Source organism: Salvelinus alpinus, chromosome 31, assembly GCF_045679555.1.
Source record: "Salvelinus alpinus chromosome 31, SLU_Salpinus.1, whole genome shotgun sequence".
Lineage (NCBI taxonomy): Eukaryota > Metazoa > Chordata > Actinopteri > Salmoniformes > Salmonidae > Salvelinus > Salvelinus alpinus.
Genome location: NC_092116.1, coordinates 43,022,998 through 43,041,493, shown reverse-complemented (window position 1 = coordinate 43,041,493; position 18,496 = coordinate 43,022,998). Strand labels below are relative to the sequence as shown.

The 18,496-nt window shown below is 41.0% G+C and overlaps 1 protein-coding gene across 1 annotated transcript in view; it reads right to left on the bottom strand.

Annotated features, from left to right (window-relative positions):
* LOC139561624 (low affinity immunoglobulin gamma Fc region receptor III-A-like) overlaps positions 1-18,496 on the bottom strand; it is a 40,468-nt gene that overhangs the window by 14,209 nt on the left and 7,763 nt on the right. The window contains exons 2-3 of the mRNA XM_071378844.1: positions 5,458-5,718; positions 4,878-5,120 (exon numbers count right to left, since the gene is read on the bottom strand). Of these exons, the coding sequence (XP_071234945.1) occupies positions 4,878-5,120; positions 5,458-5,718 (504 nt within the window). The remainder of the gene's footprint in view (positions 1-4,877; positions 5,121-5,457; positions 5,719-18,496) is intronic.

The window sequence follows — 18,496 nt, the reverse complement described above, 5'->3', positions numbered from 1 at the left end:
TCCTGAAGATTGATTCTCTACTTAGTTTGACCAGTTTATTCGACCTGTTATATAACTTTTTGAAGTTTTCGTCCGAGATCGCCTGCATTTGCGCGAGTGTTTGGACATGTGCACTAAACATGCTAGCAAAAGTAGCTACTTAGACATAAGTAATGGACATTATCGAACAAAACAACGATTTATTGTGGAACTAGGATTCCTGGGAGTGCATTCTGATGAAGATGATCAAAGGTAAGGGAATAATTATGATGTAATTTCGTATTTCTGTTGACTCCAACATGGCGGAGAAATGTTGTTTTGTTTGTGCGCCGTCTCAGATTATTGCATGGTGTGCTTTTTACGTAAAGTTTTTTTGAAATCTAACACAGCGGTTGCATTAAGAACAAGTGTATCTTTAATTATATGTAAAACATGTATCTTTCATCAAAGTTTATGATGAGTATTTCTGTTATTTGACATGGCTCTGCAATTTCTCCGGATATTTTGGAGGCATTTCTGAACATGGCGCCAATGTAAACCGAGATTTGTGGATATAAATATGCACATTATCGAACAAAACATAAATGTATTGTGTAACATGATGTCCTATGAGTGTCATCTGATGAAAATCATCAAAGGTTAGTGATTAATTTTATCTCTATTTCTGCTTTTTGTGATTACTATCTTTTGCTGGGAAAACGGCTGTGTGTTTTTTGAACTTGGTGGTGATCTAACATAATCATATGTTGTGTTTTCGCTGTAAAGCATTTTTTAAATCGGACATGATGGGTAGATTAACTTCTTGTCAATAGGGAGCGCTGTTTTCACTTTGGAAAAAATCGTGTCCAAATGAAACGGCCTCGTACTCTTTTCTAGATCATACAATATGCATATTATTATTACTATTGGATAGAAAACACGCAGAAGTTTCTAAAACTGTTTGAATTATGTCTGTGAGTAAAACAGAACTCATTTTGCAGCTAACAGCTAAAAATCTGAAAACGAGGCTCTGTTTCAGGGCCTGCCTATTCCATTGCCTTATATTTATCGATATGCATGCACTTCATACGCCTTCCACTAGATGTCAACAGGCAGCGGAAGGTGGAATGGGGTGTCTAGCTTGATCTGAGGCCGAACAAGAGCCTTTGGAGTGGCAGGTCAGGAATTTTCTTTATCTACCAATGCGCGCCGCGACGGAGCTCGACATTGGCTTCTGAAAAGCGTTACGTATACACGGCAAATATCTCCGGCTCTGATTGTATTTGATACTATTGTGATATTAACATCATAAAGTAATTTTTTTCAACCGAGTTTTATCAGTTTATTCAACGTTTATCGGAACTTTTGGAATTTTCCGTTATTTGCGTCAAGAGAAGATGGGCATGTTCGCGCCACATGGCTAGTGTTCGCGAGGTTCACTATAAGGTCTACTACACCTGTTGTATTCAGCATTTCACTATGAGGTCTACCTACACCTGTTGTATTCAGCATTTCAATGTAAGGTCTACCTACACCTGTTGTATTCAGCATTTCACTGTGAGGTCTACTACACCTGTTGTATTCAACATTTCACTATAAGGTCTACTACACCTGTTGTATTCAGCATTTCACTATGAGGTCTACCTACACCTGTTGTATTCAGCATTTCACTGTGAGGTCTACTACACCTGTTGTATTCAGCATTTCAATGTAAGGTCTACCTACACCTGTTGTATTCAGCATTTCACTGTGAGGTCTACCTACACCTGTTGTATTCAGCATTTCAATGTAAGGTCTACCTACACCTGTTGTATTCAGCATTTCACTGTGAGGTCTACTACACCTGTTGTATTCAGCATTTCACTGTGAGGTCTACTACACCTGTTGTATTCAACATTTCACTATGAGGTCTACCTACACCTGTTGTATTCAGCATTTCACTGTGAGGTCTACTACACCTGTTGTATTCAGCATTTCAGTGTGAGGTCTACCTACACATGTTGTATTCAGCATTTCACTGTGAGGTCTACTACACCTGTTGTATTCAGCATTTCACTGTGAGGTCTACTACACCTGTTGTATTCGGCATTTCACTGTAAGGTCTACTACACCCTGTTGTATTCGGCATTTCACTGTGAGGTCTACTACACCTGTTGTATTCAGCATTTCACTGTAAGGTCTACTACACCCTGTTGTATTCAGCATTTCACTGTAAGGTCTACTACACCTGTTGTATTCAGCATTTCACTGTGAGGTCTACTACACCTGTTGTATTCAGCATTTCACTGTAAGGTCTACTACACCTGTTGTATTCAGCATTTCACTGTGAGGTCTACTACACCTGTTGTATTCAGCATTTCACTGTGAGGTCTACTACACCTGATGTATTCAGCATTTCACTGTGAGGTTTACTACACCTGTTGTATTCAGCATTTCACTGTGAGGTTTACTACACCTGTTGTATTCAGCATTTCACTGTGAGGTCTACTACACCTGTTGTATTCAGCATTTCACTGTGAGGTCTACTACACCTGTTGTATTCAGCATTTCACTGTGAGGTTTACTACACCTGTTGTATTCAGCATTTCACTGTGAGGTCTACCTACACCTGTTGTATTCAGCATTTCACTGTGAGGTCTACTACACCTGTTGTATTCAGCATTTCACTGTAAGGTCTACTACACCTGTTGTATTCAGCATTTCACTGTGAGGTCTACTACACCTGTTGTATTCAGCATTTCACTGTGAGGTCTACACCTGTTGTATTCAGCATTTCACTGTAAGGTCTACTACACCTGTTGTATTCAGCATTTCACTGTGAGGTCTACTACACCTGTTGTATTCAGCATTTCACTGTAAGGTCTACCTACACCCGTTGTATTCAGCATTTCACTGTGAGGTCTACTACACCTGTTGTATTCAGCATTTCACTGTGAGATCTACTACACCTGTTGTATTCAGCATTTCACTGTAAGGTCTACTACACCTGTTGTATTCAGCATTTCACTGTAAGGTCTACTACACCTGTTGTATTCAGCATTTCACTGTGAGGTCTACTACACCTGTTGTATTCAGCATTTCACTGTGAGGTATACTACACCTGTTGTATTCAGCATTTCACTGTGAGGTCTACTACACCTGTTGTATTCAGCATTTCACTGTGAGGTCTACTACACCTGATGTATTCAGCATTTCACTGTGAGGTCTACTACACCTGTTGTATTCAGCATTTCACTGTGAGGTCTACTACACCTGTTGTATTCAGCATTTCACTGTGAGGTCTACTACACCTGATGTATTCAGCATTTCACTGTGAGGTCTACTACACCTGTTGTATTCAGCATTTCACTGTGAGGTTTACTACACCTGTTGTATTCAGCATTTCACTGTGAGGTCTACTACACCTGTTGTATTCAGCATTTCACTGTGAGGTCTACTACACCTGTTGTATTCAACATTTCACTGTGAGGTCTACTACACCTGTTGTATTCAGCATTTCACTGTGAGGTCTACTACACCTGTTGTATTCAGCATTACACTGTGAGGTCTACACCTGTTGTATTCAGCATTTCACTGTGAGGTCTACTACACCTGTTGTATTCAGCATTTCACTGTAAGGTCTACTACACCTGTTGTATTCAGCATTTCACTGAGGTATACTACACCTGTTATATTCAGCATTTCACTGTAAGGTCTACTACACCTGTTGTATTCAGCATTTCACTGAGGTCTACTACACCTGTTGTATTCAGCATTTCACTGTGAGGTCTACTACACCTGTTGTATTCAGCATTTCACTGTAAGGTCTACTACACCTGTTGTATTCAGCATTTCACTGTGAGGACTACTACACCTGTTGTATTCAGCATTTCACTGTGAGGTCTACTACACCTGTTGTATTCAGCATTTCACTGTAAGGTCTACTACACCTGTTGTATTCAGCATTTCACTGTAAGGTCTACTACACCTGTTGTATTCAGCATTTCACTGTAAGGTCTACTACACCCTGTTGTATTCAGCATTTCACTGTAAGGTCTACTACACCTGTTGTATTCAGCATTTCACTGTGAGGTCTACTACACCTGTTGTATTCAGCATTTCACTGTAAGGTCTACTACACCTGTTGTATTCAGCATTTCACTGTAAGGTCTACCTACACCTGTTGTATTCAGCATTTCACTGTAAGGTCTACCTACACCTGTTGTATTCAGCATTTCACTGTAAGGTCTACTACACCTGTTGTATTCAGCATTTCACTGTAAGGTCTACTACACCTGTTGTATTCATCATTTCACTGTAAGGTCTACTACACCTGTTGTATTCAGCATTTCACTGTAAGGTCTACCTACACCTGTTGTATTCAGCATTTCACTGTAAGGTCTACCTACACCGGTTGTATTCAGCATTTCACTGTAAGGTCTACTACACCTGTTGTATTCAGCATTTCACTGTAAGGTCTACTACACCTGTTGTATTCAGCATTTCACTGTAAGGTCTACCTACACCTGTTGTATTCAGCATTTCACTGTAAGGTCTACCTACACCGGTTGTATTCAGCATTTCACTGTAAGGTCTACTACACCTGTTGTATTCAGCATTTCACTGTGAGGTCTACTACACCTGTTGTATTCAGCATTTCACTGTGAGGTCTACTACACCTGTTGTATTCAGCATTTCACTGTAAGGTCTACTACACCTGTTGTATTCAGCATTTCACTGTAAGGTCTACCTACACCTGTTGTATTCAGCACATGTGACTAATACAATTTGATATTTTCATGGTTAGTTACAGCAAATACATTGTAAATACATTTAACGACCACGTCAGTAACCATTTAAGTAATAAGCCCTGAGGGGGTGTGGTATATGGCCAATATACCACGGCTAAGGGCTTTTCTTATGGTTTGTCATGTTCTCACCTGTCACTGTCATCCAGCTCTCTGGTGACTCTCCTTTCGATGTGGCACACTTGTAGAGTCCTTCATCTGACTTGGACACTGCAGGGATGGTTATCTCTCCTGAAGACTCAGCCCTGATGATGGATCCATCTTTGTAGAAAACAGCTGTGAGGCCAGAGGGAATTCCCTGATATCTGCAGCGCAGAGTCACAGAATCTCCCTCAGTCACAGGAAGGGCAGGGCTCTCCAGGATCACAGCTCCATCTGTATATAATATATAAACATCATATATAAACAGGTCTCTCCAGGATCACAGCTCCATCTGTATATAATATATAAACATCATATATAAACAGGTCTCTCCAGGATCACAGCTCCAGCTGTATATAATATATAAACATCATATATAAACAGGTCTCTCCAGGATCACAGCTCCATCTGTATATAATATATAAACATCATATATAAACAGGTCTCTCCAGGATCACAGCTCCAGCTGTATATAATATATAAACATCATATATAAACATAACATCAGCTATCTGAAACCAGATGAACCACTAAACACTATAATGTTAGTAGATTGTGTTTGGGGACATACCATGTACTGTGATGTTGACAGCATTGCTGTGTTCTCCAGACCCAGACTCACACCAGTACACTCCACTGTATGATGGTATTAGTGACACGATGCATGAAGACCCTTCTGGTTTTCCCCAGTTTCCTCCACAATCTGACCGCTCCCCAGAGACTGTGTATCTCTTCAGTCTCCATCCAGCAGAGTTCCCCTGAACCTCACAGCTCAGAGAGACAGACTCGAATTCAAAGAACTGACATCTTTCAGGATTGACACTCAGAGAGGCTGGATAAGAGAGAGAGAGAGAGAGAGTTTCATTGTCTAAAGTAAATTATAAAATATTCTAACAGAGATACTGAAACACAGCAGAGAGGCTATTCTCTAGCTGTTTAACCTGGTGATGAGGGTAGGATACTATCCTGAGATCTGGAGACAAGGCTTTATATTCTAACAGAGATACTGAAACACAGCAGAGAGGCTATTCTCTAGCTGTTTAACCAAGTGATGAGGGTAGGATACTATCCTGAGATCTGGAGACAAGGCTTTATATTCTAACAGAGATACTGAAACACAGCAGAGAGAGGCTATTCTCTAGCTGTTTAACCTGGTGATGAGGGTAGGATACTATCCTGAGACAAGGCTTTATATTCTAACAGAGATACTGAAACACAGCAGAGAGGCTATTCTCTAGCTGTTTAACCTGGTGATGAGGGTAGGATACTATCCTGAGACAAGGCTTTATATTCTAACAGAGATGGTGAAACACAGCAGAGAGAGGCTATTCTCTAGCTGTTTAACCTGGTGATGAGGGTAGGATACTATCCTGAGACAAGGCTTTATATTCTAACAGAGATCCTGAAACACAGCAGAGAGGCTATTCTCTAGCTGTTTAACCTGGTGATGAGGGTAGGATACTATCCTGAGACAAGGCTTCATATTCTAACAGAGATACTGAAACACAGCAGAGAGGCTATTCTCTAGCTGTTTAACCTGGTGATGAGGGTAGGATACTATCCTGAGACAAGGCTTCATATTCTAACAGAGATACTGAAACACAGCAGAGAGGCCATTCTCTAGCTGTTTAACCTAGTGATGAGGGTAGGATACTATCCTGAGATCTGGAGACAAGGCTTTATATTCTAACAGAGATACTGAAACACAGCAGAGAGGCTATTCTCTAGCTGTTTAACCTAGTGATGAGGGTAGGATACTATCCTGAGACAAGGCTTTATATTCTAACAGAGATGCTGAAACACAGCAGAGAGAGTCCATTCTCTAGCTGTTTAACCTGGTGATGAGGGTAGGATACTATCCTGAGACAAGGCTTTATATTCTAACAGAGATGCTGAAACACAGCAGAGAGAGGCCATTCTCTAGCTGTTTAACCTGGTGATGAGGGTAGGATACTATCCTGAGATCTGGAGACAAGGCTTTATATTCTAACAGAGATACTGAAACACAGCAGAGAGAGGCTATTCTCTAGCTGGTTAACCTAGTGATGAGGGTAGGATACTATCCTGAGATCTGGAGACAAGGCTTTATATTCTAACAGGGATACTGAAACACAGCAGAGAGGATATTCTCTAGCTGTTTAACCTGGTGATGAGGGTAGGATACTATCCTGAGATCTGGAGACAAGGCTTTATATTCTAACAGAGATACTGAAACACAGCAGAGAGGCTATTCTCTAGCTGTTTAACCTGGTGATGAGGGTAGGATACTATCCTGAGACAAGGCTTTATATTCTAACAGAGATGCTGAAACACAGCAGAGAGGCTATTCGCTAGCTGTTTAACCTGGTGATGAGGGTAGGATACTATCCTGAGATCTGGAGACAAGGCTTTATATTCTAACAGAGATACTGAAACACAGCAGAGAGAGGCTATTCTCTAGCTGTTTATCCTGGTGATGAGGGTAGGATACTATCCTGAGACAAGGCTTTATATTCTAACAGAGATACTGAAACACAGCAGAGAGGCTATTCTCTAGCTGTTTAACCTAGTGATGAGGGTAGGATACTATCCTGAGACAAGGCTTTATATTCTAACAGAGATACTGAAACACAGCAGAGAGAGGCTATTCTCTAGCTGTTTAACCTGGTGATGAGGGTAGGATACTATCCTGAGATCTGGAGACAAGGCTTTATATTCTAACAGAGATACTGAAACACAGCAGAGAGGATATTCTCTAGCTGTTTAACCTGGTGATGAGGGTAGGATACTATCCTGAGACAAGGCTTTATATTCTAACAGAGATACTGAAACACAGCAGAGAGGCTATTCTCTAGCTGTTTAACCTGGTGATGAGGGTAGGATCCTATCCTGAGACAAGGCTTTATATTCTTACAGAGATGCTGAAACACAGCAGAGAGAGGCTATTCTCTAGCTGTTTAACCTGGTGATGAGGGTAGGATACTATCCTGAGACAAGGCTTTATATTCTAACAGAGATGCTGAAACACAGCAGAGAGGCTATTCTCTAGCTGTTTAACCTGGTGATGAGGGTAGGATACTATCCTGAGATCTGGAGACAAGGCTTTATATTCTAACAGAGATACTGAAACACAGCAGAGAGAGGCTATTCTCTAGCTGTTTAACCTGGTGATGAGGGTAGGATACTATCCTGAGATCTGGAGACAAGGCTTTATATTCTAACAGAGATACTGAAACACAGCAGAGAGAGGCTATTCTCTAGCTGTTTAACCTAGTGATGAGGGTAGGATACTATCCTGAGATCTGGAGACAAGGCTTTATATTCTAACAGAGACACTGAAACACAGCAGAGAGGCTATTCTCTAGCTGTTTAACCTGGTGATGAGGGTAGGATCCTATCCTGAGATCTGGAGACAAGGCTTTATATTCTAACAGAGATACTGAAACACAGCAGAGAGGCTATTCTCTAGCTGTTTAACCTAGTGATGAGGGTAGGATACTATCCTGAGACAAGGCTTTATATTCTAACAGAGATACTGAAACACAGCAGAGAGTCTATTCTCTAGCTGTTTAACCTGGTGATGAGGGTAGGATACTATCCTGAGACAAGGCTTTATATTCTAACAGAGATACTGAAACACAGCAGAGAGAGGCTATTCTCTAGCTGTTTAACCTGGTGATGAGGGTAGGATACTATCCTGAGATCTGGAGACAAGGCTTTATATTCTAACAGAGATACTGAAACACAGCAGAGAGAGGCTATTCTCTAGCTGTTTAACCTGGTGATGAGGGTAGGATACTATCCTGAGATCTGGAGACAAGGCTTTATATTCTAACAGAGATACTGAAACACAGCAGAGAGGCTATTCTCTAGCTGTTTAACCTAGTGATGAGGGTAGGATACTATCCTGAGATCTGGAGACAAGGCTTTATATTCTAACAGAGATACTGAAACACAGCAGAGAGGCTATTCTCTAGCTGTTTAACCTGGTGATGAGGGTAGGATACTATCCTGAGACAAGGCTTTATATTCTAACAGAGATACTGAAACACAGCAGAGAGGCTATTCTCTAGCTGTTTAACCTAGTGATGAGGGTAGGATACTATCCTGAGACAAGGCTTTATATTCTAACAGAGACACTGAAACACAGCAGAGAGGCTATTCTCTAGCTGTTTAACCTGGTGATGAGGGTAGGATACTATCCTGAGACAAGGCTTTATATTCTAACAGAGATACTGAAACACAGCAGAGAGGCTATTCTCTAGCTGTTTAACCTAGTGATGAGGGTAGGATACTATCCTGAGATCTGGAGACAAGGCTTTATATTCTAACAGAGATACTGAAACACAGCAGAGAGAGGCTATTCTCTAGCTGTTTAACCTGGTGATGAGGGTAGGATACTATCCTGAGACAAGGCTTTATATTCTAACAGAGATACTGAAACACAGCAGAGAGGCTATTCTCTAGCTGTTTAACCTGGTGATGAGGGTAGGATACTATCCTGAGACAAGGCTTTATATTCTAACAGAGATACTGAAACACAGCAGAGAGAGGCTATTCTCTAGCTGTTTAACCTAGTGATGAGGGTAGGATACTATGCTGAGATCTGGAGACAAGGCTTTATATTCTAACAGAGATGGTGAAACACAGCAGAGAGGCTATTCTCTAGCTGTTTAACCTAGTGATGAGGGTAGGATACTATCCTGAGACAAGGCTTTATATTCTAACAGAGACACTGAAACACAGCAGAGAGGCTATTCTCTAGCTGTTTAACCTGGTGATGAGGGTAGGATATTATCCTGAGACAAGGCTTTATATTCTAACAGAGATGCTGAAACACAGCAGAGAGGCTATTCTCTAGCTGTTTAACCTGGTGATGAGGGTAGGCTACTATCCTGAGACAAGGCTTTATATTTTAACAGAGATACTGAAACACAGCAGAGAGGCTATTCTCTAGCTGTTTAACCTGGTGATGAGGGTAGGATACTATCCTGAGACAAGGCTTTATATTCTAACAGAGATGCTGAAACACAGCAGAGAGGCTATTCTCTAGCTGTTTAACCTGGTGATGAGGGTAGGATACTATCCTGAGATCTGGAGACAAGGCTTTATATTCTAACAGAGATACTGAAACACAGCAGAGAGGCTATTCTCTAGCTGTTTAACCTGGTGATGAGGGTAGGATACTATCCTGAGATCTGGAGACAAGGCTTTATATTCTAACAGAGATGCTGAAACACAGCAGAGAGAGGCTATTCTCTAGCTGTTTAACCTGGTGATGAGGGTAGGATACTATCCTGAGATCTGGAGACAAGGCTTTATATTCTAACAGAGATACTGAAACACAGCAGAGAGAGGCTATTCTCTAGCTGTTTAACCTAGTGATGAGGGTAGGATACTATCCTGAGACAAGGCTTTATATTCTAACAGAGACACTGAAACACAGCAGAGAGGCTATTCTCTAGCTGTTTAACCTGGTGATGAGGGTAGGATACTATCCTGAGACAAGGCTTTATATTCTAACAGAGATGCTGAAACACAGCAGAGAGGCTATTCTCTAGCTGTTTAACCTGGTGATGAGGGTAGGATACTATCCTGAGACAAGGCTTTATATTCTAACAGAGATGCTGAAACACAGCAGAGAGGCTATTCTCTAGCTGTTTAACCTGGTGATGAGGGTAGGATACTATCCTGAGACAAGGCTTTATATTCTAACAGAGATACTGAAACACAGCAGAGAGAGGCTATTCTCTAGCTGTTTAACCTAGTGATGAGGGTAGGATACTATCCTGAGATCTGGAGACAAGGCTTTATATTCTAACAGAGATGCTGAAACACAGCAGAGAGGCTATTCTCTAGCTGTTTAACCTGGTGATGAGGGTAGGATACTATCCTACCTACTGTAGGGTAGGTAGGGTTAGTGTAGGGTAGGTAGGGTTAGTGTGGGGTAGGTAGGGTTAGTGTAGGGTAGGTAGGGTTAGTGTGGGGGGTAGGTAGGGTTAGTGTAGGATAGGTAGGGTTAGTGTAGGGTAGGTAGGGTTAGTGTGGGGGAGGTAGGGTTAGTGTGGTGTAGGTAGGGTTAGTGTAGTGTAGGTAGGGTTAGTGTAGGGTAGGTAGGGTTAGTGTAGGGTAGGTAGGGTTTGTGTAGGGGTAGGTATGGTTAGTGTAGGGTAGGTAAGGTTAGTGTAGGGTAGGTAGGGTTAGTGTAGGGTAGGTAGGGTTAGTGTAGGGTAGGTAGGGTTAGTGTAGGGTAGGTAGGGTTAGTGTAGGGTAGGTAGGGTTAGTGTAGGGTAGGTAGGGTTAGTGTAGGGTAGGTAGGGTTAGTGTTGTGTAGGTAGGGTTAGTGTAGGGTAGGTAGGGTTAGTTTAGGTTGGTAGGTAGGGTTAGTGTAGGGTAGGTAGGGTTAGTGTAGTGTAGGTAGGGTTAGTGTAGGGGTAGGTATGGTTAGTGTAGGGTAGGTAAGGTTAGTGTAGGGTAGGTAGGGTTAGTGTAGGGGTAGGTAGGGTTAGTGTAGGGGTAGGTAGGGTTAGTGTAGGGTAGGTAGGGTTAGTGTAGGGTAGGTAGGGTTAGTGTAGGGTAGGTAGGGTTAGTGTAGGGTAGGTAGGGTTAGTGTAGGGTAGGTAGGGTTAGTGTAGGGTAGGTAGGGTTAGTGTGGTGTAGGTAGGGTTAGTGTAGGGTAGGTAGGGTTAGTGTAGGTTGGTAGGTAGGGTTAGTGTAGGGTAGGTAGGGTTAGTGTAGGTTGGTAGGTAGGGTTAGTGTAGGGTAGGTAGGGTTAGTGTAGGGGTAGGTAGGGTTCATGTAGGCTAGGTAGGGTTAGTGTAGGGGTAGGTAGGGTTAGTGTTCGGGTAAGTAGAGTTAGTGTAGGGTAGGTAGTGTTAGTGTAGGGCAGGTAGGGTTAGTGTAGGGTAGGTAGGGTTAGTGTAGGGTAGGGGTAGGTAGGGTTAGTGTAGGGTAGGTAGGGTTAGTGTAGGGTAGGTAGGGTTAGTGTAGGGTAGGTAGGGTTAGTGTAGGGGTAGGTATGGTTAGTGTAGGGTAGGTAAGGTTAGTGTAGGGTAGGTAGGGTTAGTGTAGGGGTAGGTAGGGTTAGTTTAGGTTGGTAGGTAGGGTTAGTGTAGGGTAGGTAGGGTTAGTGTAGTGTAGGTAGGGTTAGTGTAGGGGTAGGTATGGTTAGTGTAGGGTAGGTAAGGTTAGTGTAGGGTAGGTAGGGTTAGTGTAGGGGTAGGTAGGGTTAGTGTAGGGGTAGGTAGGGTTAGTGTAGGGTAGGTAGGGTTAGTGTAGGGTAGGTAGGGTTAGTGTAGGGTAGGTAGGGTTAGTGTAGGGTAGGTAGGGTTAGTGTAGGGTAGGTAGGGTTAGTGTAGGGTAGGTAGGGTTAGTGTGGTGTAGGTAGGGTTAGTGTAGGGTAGGTAGGGTTAGTGTAGGTTGGTAGGTAGGGTTAGTGTAGGGTAGGTAGGGTTAGTGTAGGTTGGTAGGTAGGGTTAGTGTAGGGTAGGTAGGGTTAGTGTAGGGGTAGGTAGGGTTAATGTAGGCTAGGTAGGGTTAGTGTAGGGGTAGGTAGGGTTAGTGTTCGGGTAAGTAGAGTTAGTGTAGGGTAGGTAGTGTTAGTGTCGGGCAGGTAGGGTTAGTGTAGGGTAGGTAGGGTTAGTGTAGGGTGGGGGTAGGTAGGGTTAGTGTAGGGTAGGTAGGGTTAGTGTAGGGTAGGTAGGGTTAGTGTAGGGTAGGTAGGGTTAGTGCAGGGTAGGTAGGGTTAGTGTATGGTAGGTAGGGTTAGTGTAGGGTAGGTAGGGTTAGTGTAGGGTAGGTAGGGTTAGTGTAGGGTAGGTAGGGTTAGTGTAGGGTAGGTAGGGTTAGTGTAGGGGTAGGTAGGGTTAGTGTAGGGTAGGTAGGGTTAGTGTAGGGTAGGTAGGGTTAGTGTAGGGTAGGTAGGGTTAGTGTAGGGTAGATAGGGTTAGTGTAGGGTAGGTAGGTAGGGTTAGTGTATGGTAGGTTGGGTTAGTGTAGGGTAGGTAGGGTTAGTGTAGGGGTAGGTAGGGTTAGTGTAGGGGTAGGTAGGGTTAGTGTAGGGGTTGGTAGGGTTAGTGTAGGGTAGGTAGGGTTAGTGTAGGGTAGGTAGGGTTAGTGTAGGGTAGGTAGGGTTAGTGTAGGGTAGGTAGGAGAGTAGAATAAGGACTGCAGACTGACATCTTGTCAAAACCAATGAAGAGACCAGGGAGAAATGTTACTATTATAGAACAGGTGATGAATATAGAGAAATGTTACTATTATAGAACAGGTGATGAATATAGAGAAATGTTACTATTATAGAACAGGTGATGAATATAGAGAAATGTTACTATTATAGAACAGGTGATGAATATAGAGAAATGTTACTATTATAGAACAGGTGATGAATATAGAGAAATGTACTCACCTCCACCTTGTCCGAGGGTACAGTATACCAGTGTACTCAACAGCACTGAAACACACAGAGAGAACTATCACTATGGTACATGATGTAAACACTGAAACACACAGAGAGAACTATCACTATGGTACATGATGTAAACACTGAAACACACAGAGAGAACTATCACTATGGTACATGATGGAAACACTGAAACACACGGAGAGAACTATCACTATGGTACATGATGTAAACACTGAAACACACAGAGAGAACTATCACTATGGTACATGATGTAAACACTGAAACACACAGAGAGAACTATCACTATGGTACATGATGTAAACACTGAAACACACAGAGAGAACTATCACTATGGTACATGATGTAAACACTGAAACACACAGAGAGAACTATCACTATGGTACATGATGGAAACACTGAAACACACGGAGAAAACTATCACTATGGTACATGATGTAAACACTGAAACACACAGAGAGAACTATCACTATGGTACATGATGTAAACACTGAAACACACAGAGAGAACTATCACTATGGTACATGATGTAAACACTGAAACACACAGAGGGAACTATCACTATGGTACATGATGTAAACACTGAAACACACAGAGAGAACTATCACTATGGTACATGATGGAAACACTGAAACACACAGAGTGAACTATCACTATGGTACATGATGTAAACACTGAAACACACAGAGAGAACTATCACTATGGTACATGATGTAAACACTGAAACACACAGAGAGAACTATCACTATGGTACATGATGTAAACACTGAAACACACAGAGGGAACTATCACTATGGTACATGATGTAAACACTGAAACACACAGAGAGAACTATCACTATGGTACATGATGTAAACACTGAAACACACAGAGAGAACTATCACTATGGTACATGATGTAAACACTGAAACACAGAGAGAACTATCACTATGGTACATGATGTAAACACTGAAACACACAGAGAGAACTATCACTATGGTACATGATGTAAACACTGAAACACACAGAGAGAACTATCACTATGGTACATGATGGAAACACTGAAACACACAGAGAGAACTATCACTCTGGTACATGATGTAAACACAGGGCTGTACCACAGATATTCATTTCTGTGATGGAAAGTGTGTCTTGCTCTACGACCCCCACAAGGGTCAACGGATTCATCTGAAGTCAGTACAGCTGATGTGTCCAAACCATTTGGGCTACATGCTAATTTGACCCCACTATGGAAAGGGTAGACTCTCAGCAACAAACTGAAATGACGCCATTATGGAAAGGAGACAAACACAATGGTGCTCTACGACTCTCATAAGTGTCATGGGACTCGTCTGAAGGTAACCCATACAAATGAATGGTAGTATGGAGATATATATAGATATTAAACCATCTGAAGGTAACCCATACAAATGAATGGTAGTATGGAGATATATATAGATATTAAACCGTCTGAAGGTAACCCATACATCTGAGGGTAACCCATACAAATGAATGGTAGTGTGGAGATATATATAGATATTAAACCGTCTGAAGGTAACCCATACAAATGAATGGTAGTATGGAGATATATATAGATATTAAACCGTCTGAAGGTAACCCATACATCTGAGGGTAACCCATACAAATGAATGGTAGTGTGGAGATATATATAGATATTAAACCGTCTGAAGGTAACCCATACAAATGAATGGTAGTATGGAGATATATATAGATATTAAACCATCTGAAGGTAACCCATACAAATGAATGGTAGTGTGGAGATATATATAGACATTAAACCATCTGAAGGTAACCCATACAAATGAATGGTAGTATGGAGATATATATAGATATTAAACCTTCATCTGAAGGTAACCCATACAAATGAATGGTAGTGTGGAGATATATATAGATATTAAACCATCTGAAGGTAACCCATACAAATGAATGGTAGTGTGGAGATATATATAGATATTAAACCATCTGAAGGTAACCCATACAAATGAATGGTAGTATGGAGATATATATAGATATTAAACCATCTGAAGGTAACCCATACAAATGAATGGTAGTGTGGAGATATATATAGATATTAACCCTTCATCTGAAGGTAACCCATACAAATGAATGGTAGTATGGAGATATATATAGATATTAAACCATCTGAAGGTAACCCATACAAATGAATGGTAGTGTGGAGATATATATAGACATTAAACCATCTGAAGGTAACCCATACAAATGAATGGTAGTATGGAGATATATATAGATATTAAACCATCTGAAGGTAACCCATACATCTGAATGGTAGTATGGAGATATATATAGATATTAAACCATCTGAAGGTAACCCATACAAATGAATGGTAGTATGGAGATATATATAGATATTAAACCTTCATCTGAAGGTAACCCATACAAATGAATGGAAGTATGGAGATATATATAGATATTAAACCATCTGAAGGTAACCCATACAAATGAATGGTAGTATGGAGATATATATAGATATTAAACCATCTGAAGGTAACCCATACAAATGAATGGTAGTGTGGAGATATATATAGATATTAAACCATCTGAAGGTAACCCATACAAATGAATGGTAGTATGGAGATATATATAGATATTAAACTACAGTGGGGAGAACAAGTATTTGATACACTGACGATTTTGCAGGTTTCCCTACTTACAAAGCATGTAGAGGTCTGTAATTTTTATCATAGGTACACTTCAACTGTGAGTGAAGGAATCTAAAACAAAAATCCAGAGAATCACATTGTATGATTTTTAAGTAATTCATTTGCATTTTATTGCATGACATAAGTATTTGATACATCAGAAAAGCAGAACTTAATATTTGGTACAGAAACCTTAGTTTGCAATTACAGAGATCGTACGTTTCCTGTAGTTCTTGACCAGGTTTGCACACACTGCAGCAGGGATTTTGGCCCACTCCTCCATACAGACCTTCTCCAGATCCTTCAGGTTTCGGGGCTGTCGCTGGGCAATACGGACTTTCGGCTCCCTCCAAAGATTTTCTATTGGGTTCAGGTCTGGAGACTGGCTAGGCCACTCCAGGACCTTGAGATGCTTCTTACGGAGCCACTCCTTAGTTGCCCTGGCTGTGTGTTTCGGGTCGTTGTCATGCTGGAAGACCCAGCCACGACCCATCTTCAATGCTCTTACTGAGGGAAGGAAGTTGTTGGTCAAGATCTCGCGATACATGGCCCCATCCATCCTCCCCTCAATACGGTGCAGTCGTCCTGTCCCCTTTGCAGAAAAGCATCCCCAAAGAATGATGTTTCCACCTCCATGCTTCACGGTTGGGATGGTGTTCTTGGGGTTGTACTCATCCTTCTTCTTCCTCCAAACACGGCGAGTGGAGTTTAGACCAAAAAGCTCTATTTTTGTCTCATCAGACCACATGACCTTCTCCCATTCCTCCTCTGGATCATCCAGATGGTCATTGGCAAACTTCAGACGGGCCTGGACATGCGCTGGCTTGAGCAGGGGGACCTTGCGTGCGCTGCAGGATTTTAATCCATGACGGCGTAGTGTGTTACTAATGGTTTTCTTTGAGACTGTGGTCCCAGCTCTCTTCAGGTCATTGACCAGGTCCTGCCGTGTAGTTCTGGGCTGATCCCTCACATTCCTCATGATCATTGATGCCCCACGAGGTGAGATCTTGCATGGAGCCCCAGACCGAGGGTGATTGACCGTCATCTTGAACTTCTTCCATTTTCTAATAATTGCGCCAACAGTTGTTGCATTCTCACCAAGCTGCTTGCCTATTGTCCTGTAGCCCATCCCAGCCTTGTGCAGGTCTACAATTTTATCCCTGATGTCCTTACACAGCTCTCTGGTCTTGGCCATTGTGGAGAGGTTGGAGTCTGTTTGATTGAGTGTGTGGACAGGTGTCTTTTATACAGGTAACAAGTTCAAACAGGTGCAGTTAATACAGGTAATGAGTGGAGAACAGGAGGGCTTCTTAAAGAAAAACTAACAGGTCTGTGAGAGCCGGAATTCTTACTGGTTGGTAGGTGATCAAATACTTATGTCATGCAATAAAATGCAAATTAATTACTTAAAAATCATACAATGTGATTTTCTGGATTTTTGTTTTAGATTCCGTCTCTCACAGTTGAAGTGTACCTATGATAAAAATGACAGACCTCTACATGCTTTGTAAGTAGGAAAACCTGCAAAATCGGCAGTGTATCAAATACTTGTTCTCCCCACTGTATATAGATACTAAACTATGTAGATATTAAACTATATAGATATTAAACCATATAGATATTAAACTATATAGATATTATACTATGTAGATATTAAACTATATAGATATTAAACTATATAGATATTAAACTATATAGATATTAAACTATATAGATATTAAACTATATAGATATTAAACTATATAGATACTAAACTATGTAGATATTAAACTATATAGATATTAAACGTGGCCTCAACAGGTTAACCCTTCGTCTGAAGGTAACCCATACAAATGAATGGTAGTATGGAGATATATATATAGATATTAAACCATCTGAAGGTAACCCATACAAATGAATGGTAGTATGGAGATATATATAGATATTAAACCTTCGTCTGAAGGTAACCCATACAAATGAATGGTAGTATGGAGATATATATAGATATTAACCATGTCTGAAGGTAACCCATACAAATTAATGGTAGTATGGAGATATATATATATAGATATTAAACCATCTGAAGGTAACCCATACAAATGAATGGTAGTATGGAGATATATATAGATATTATACATTCATCTGAAGGTAACCCACACAAATGAATGGTAGTATGGAGATATATATAGATATTAAACCATCTGATGGTAACCCATACAAATGAATGGTAGTATGGAGATATATATAGATATTAAACCATCTGAAGGTAACCCATACAAATTAATGGAAGTATGGATATCGTTTTTGTGTCCAAAAAACAAAAAATGTTTTCTGAGCTTTTTATATGAGACCCGATTCAGATAAACTAACGTATGTCGTCGGAGAGACGTTTGAACGTAAAAAAATATTATTTTGATGAAAATGCGTTTTTTGGCAGAAATGCCTTGTCAAACATGTGAACATTCATGTGCCTTAATAACAAATGTGTATGTAAAATACGAATACAATGGTTAAATTACGAGCTTTGATGGTTAAGCCACAGAAACAAGTTAGCAACCTTCCCACTAGCC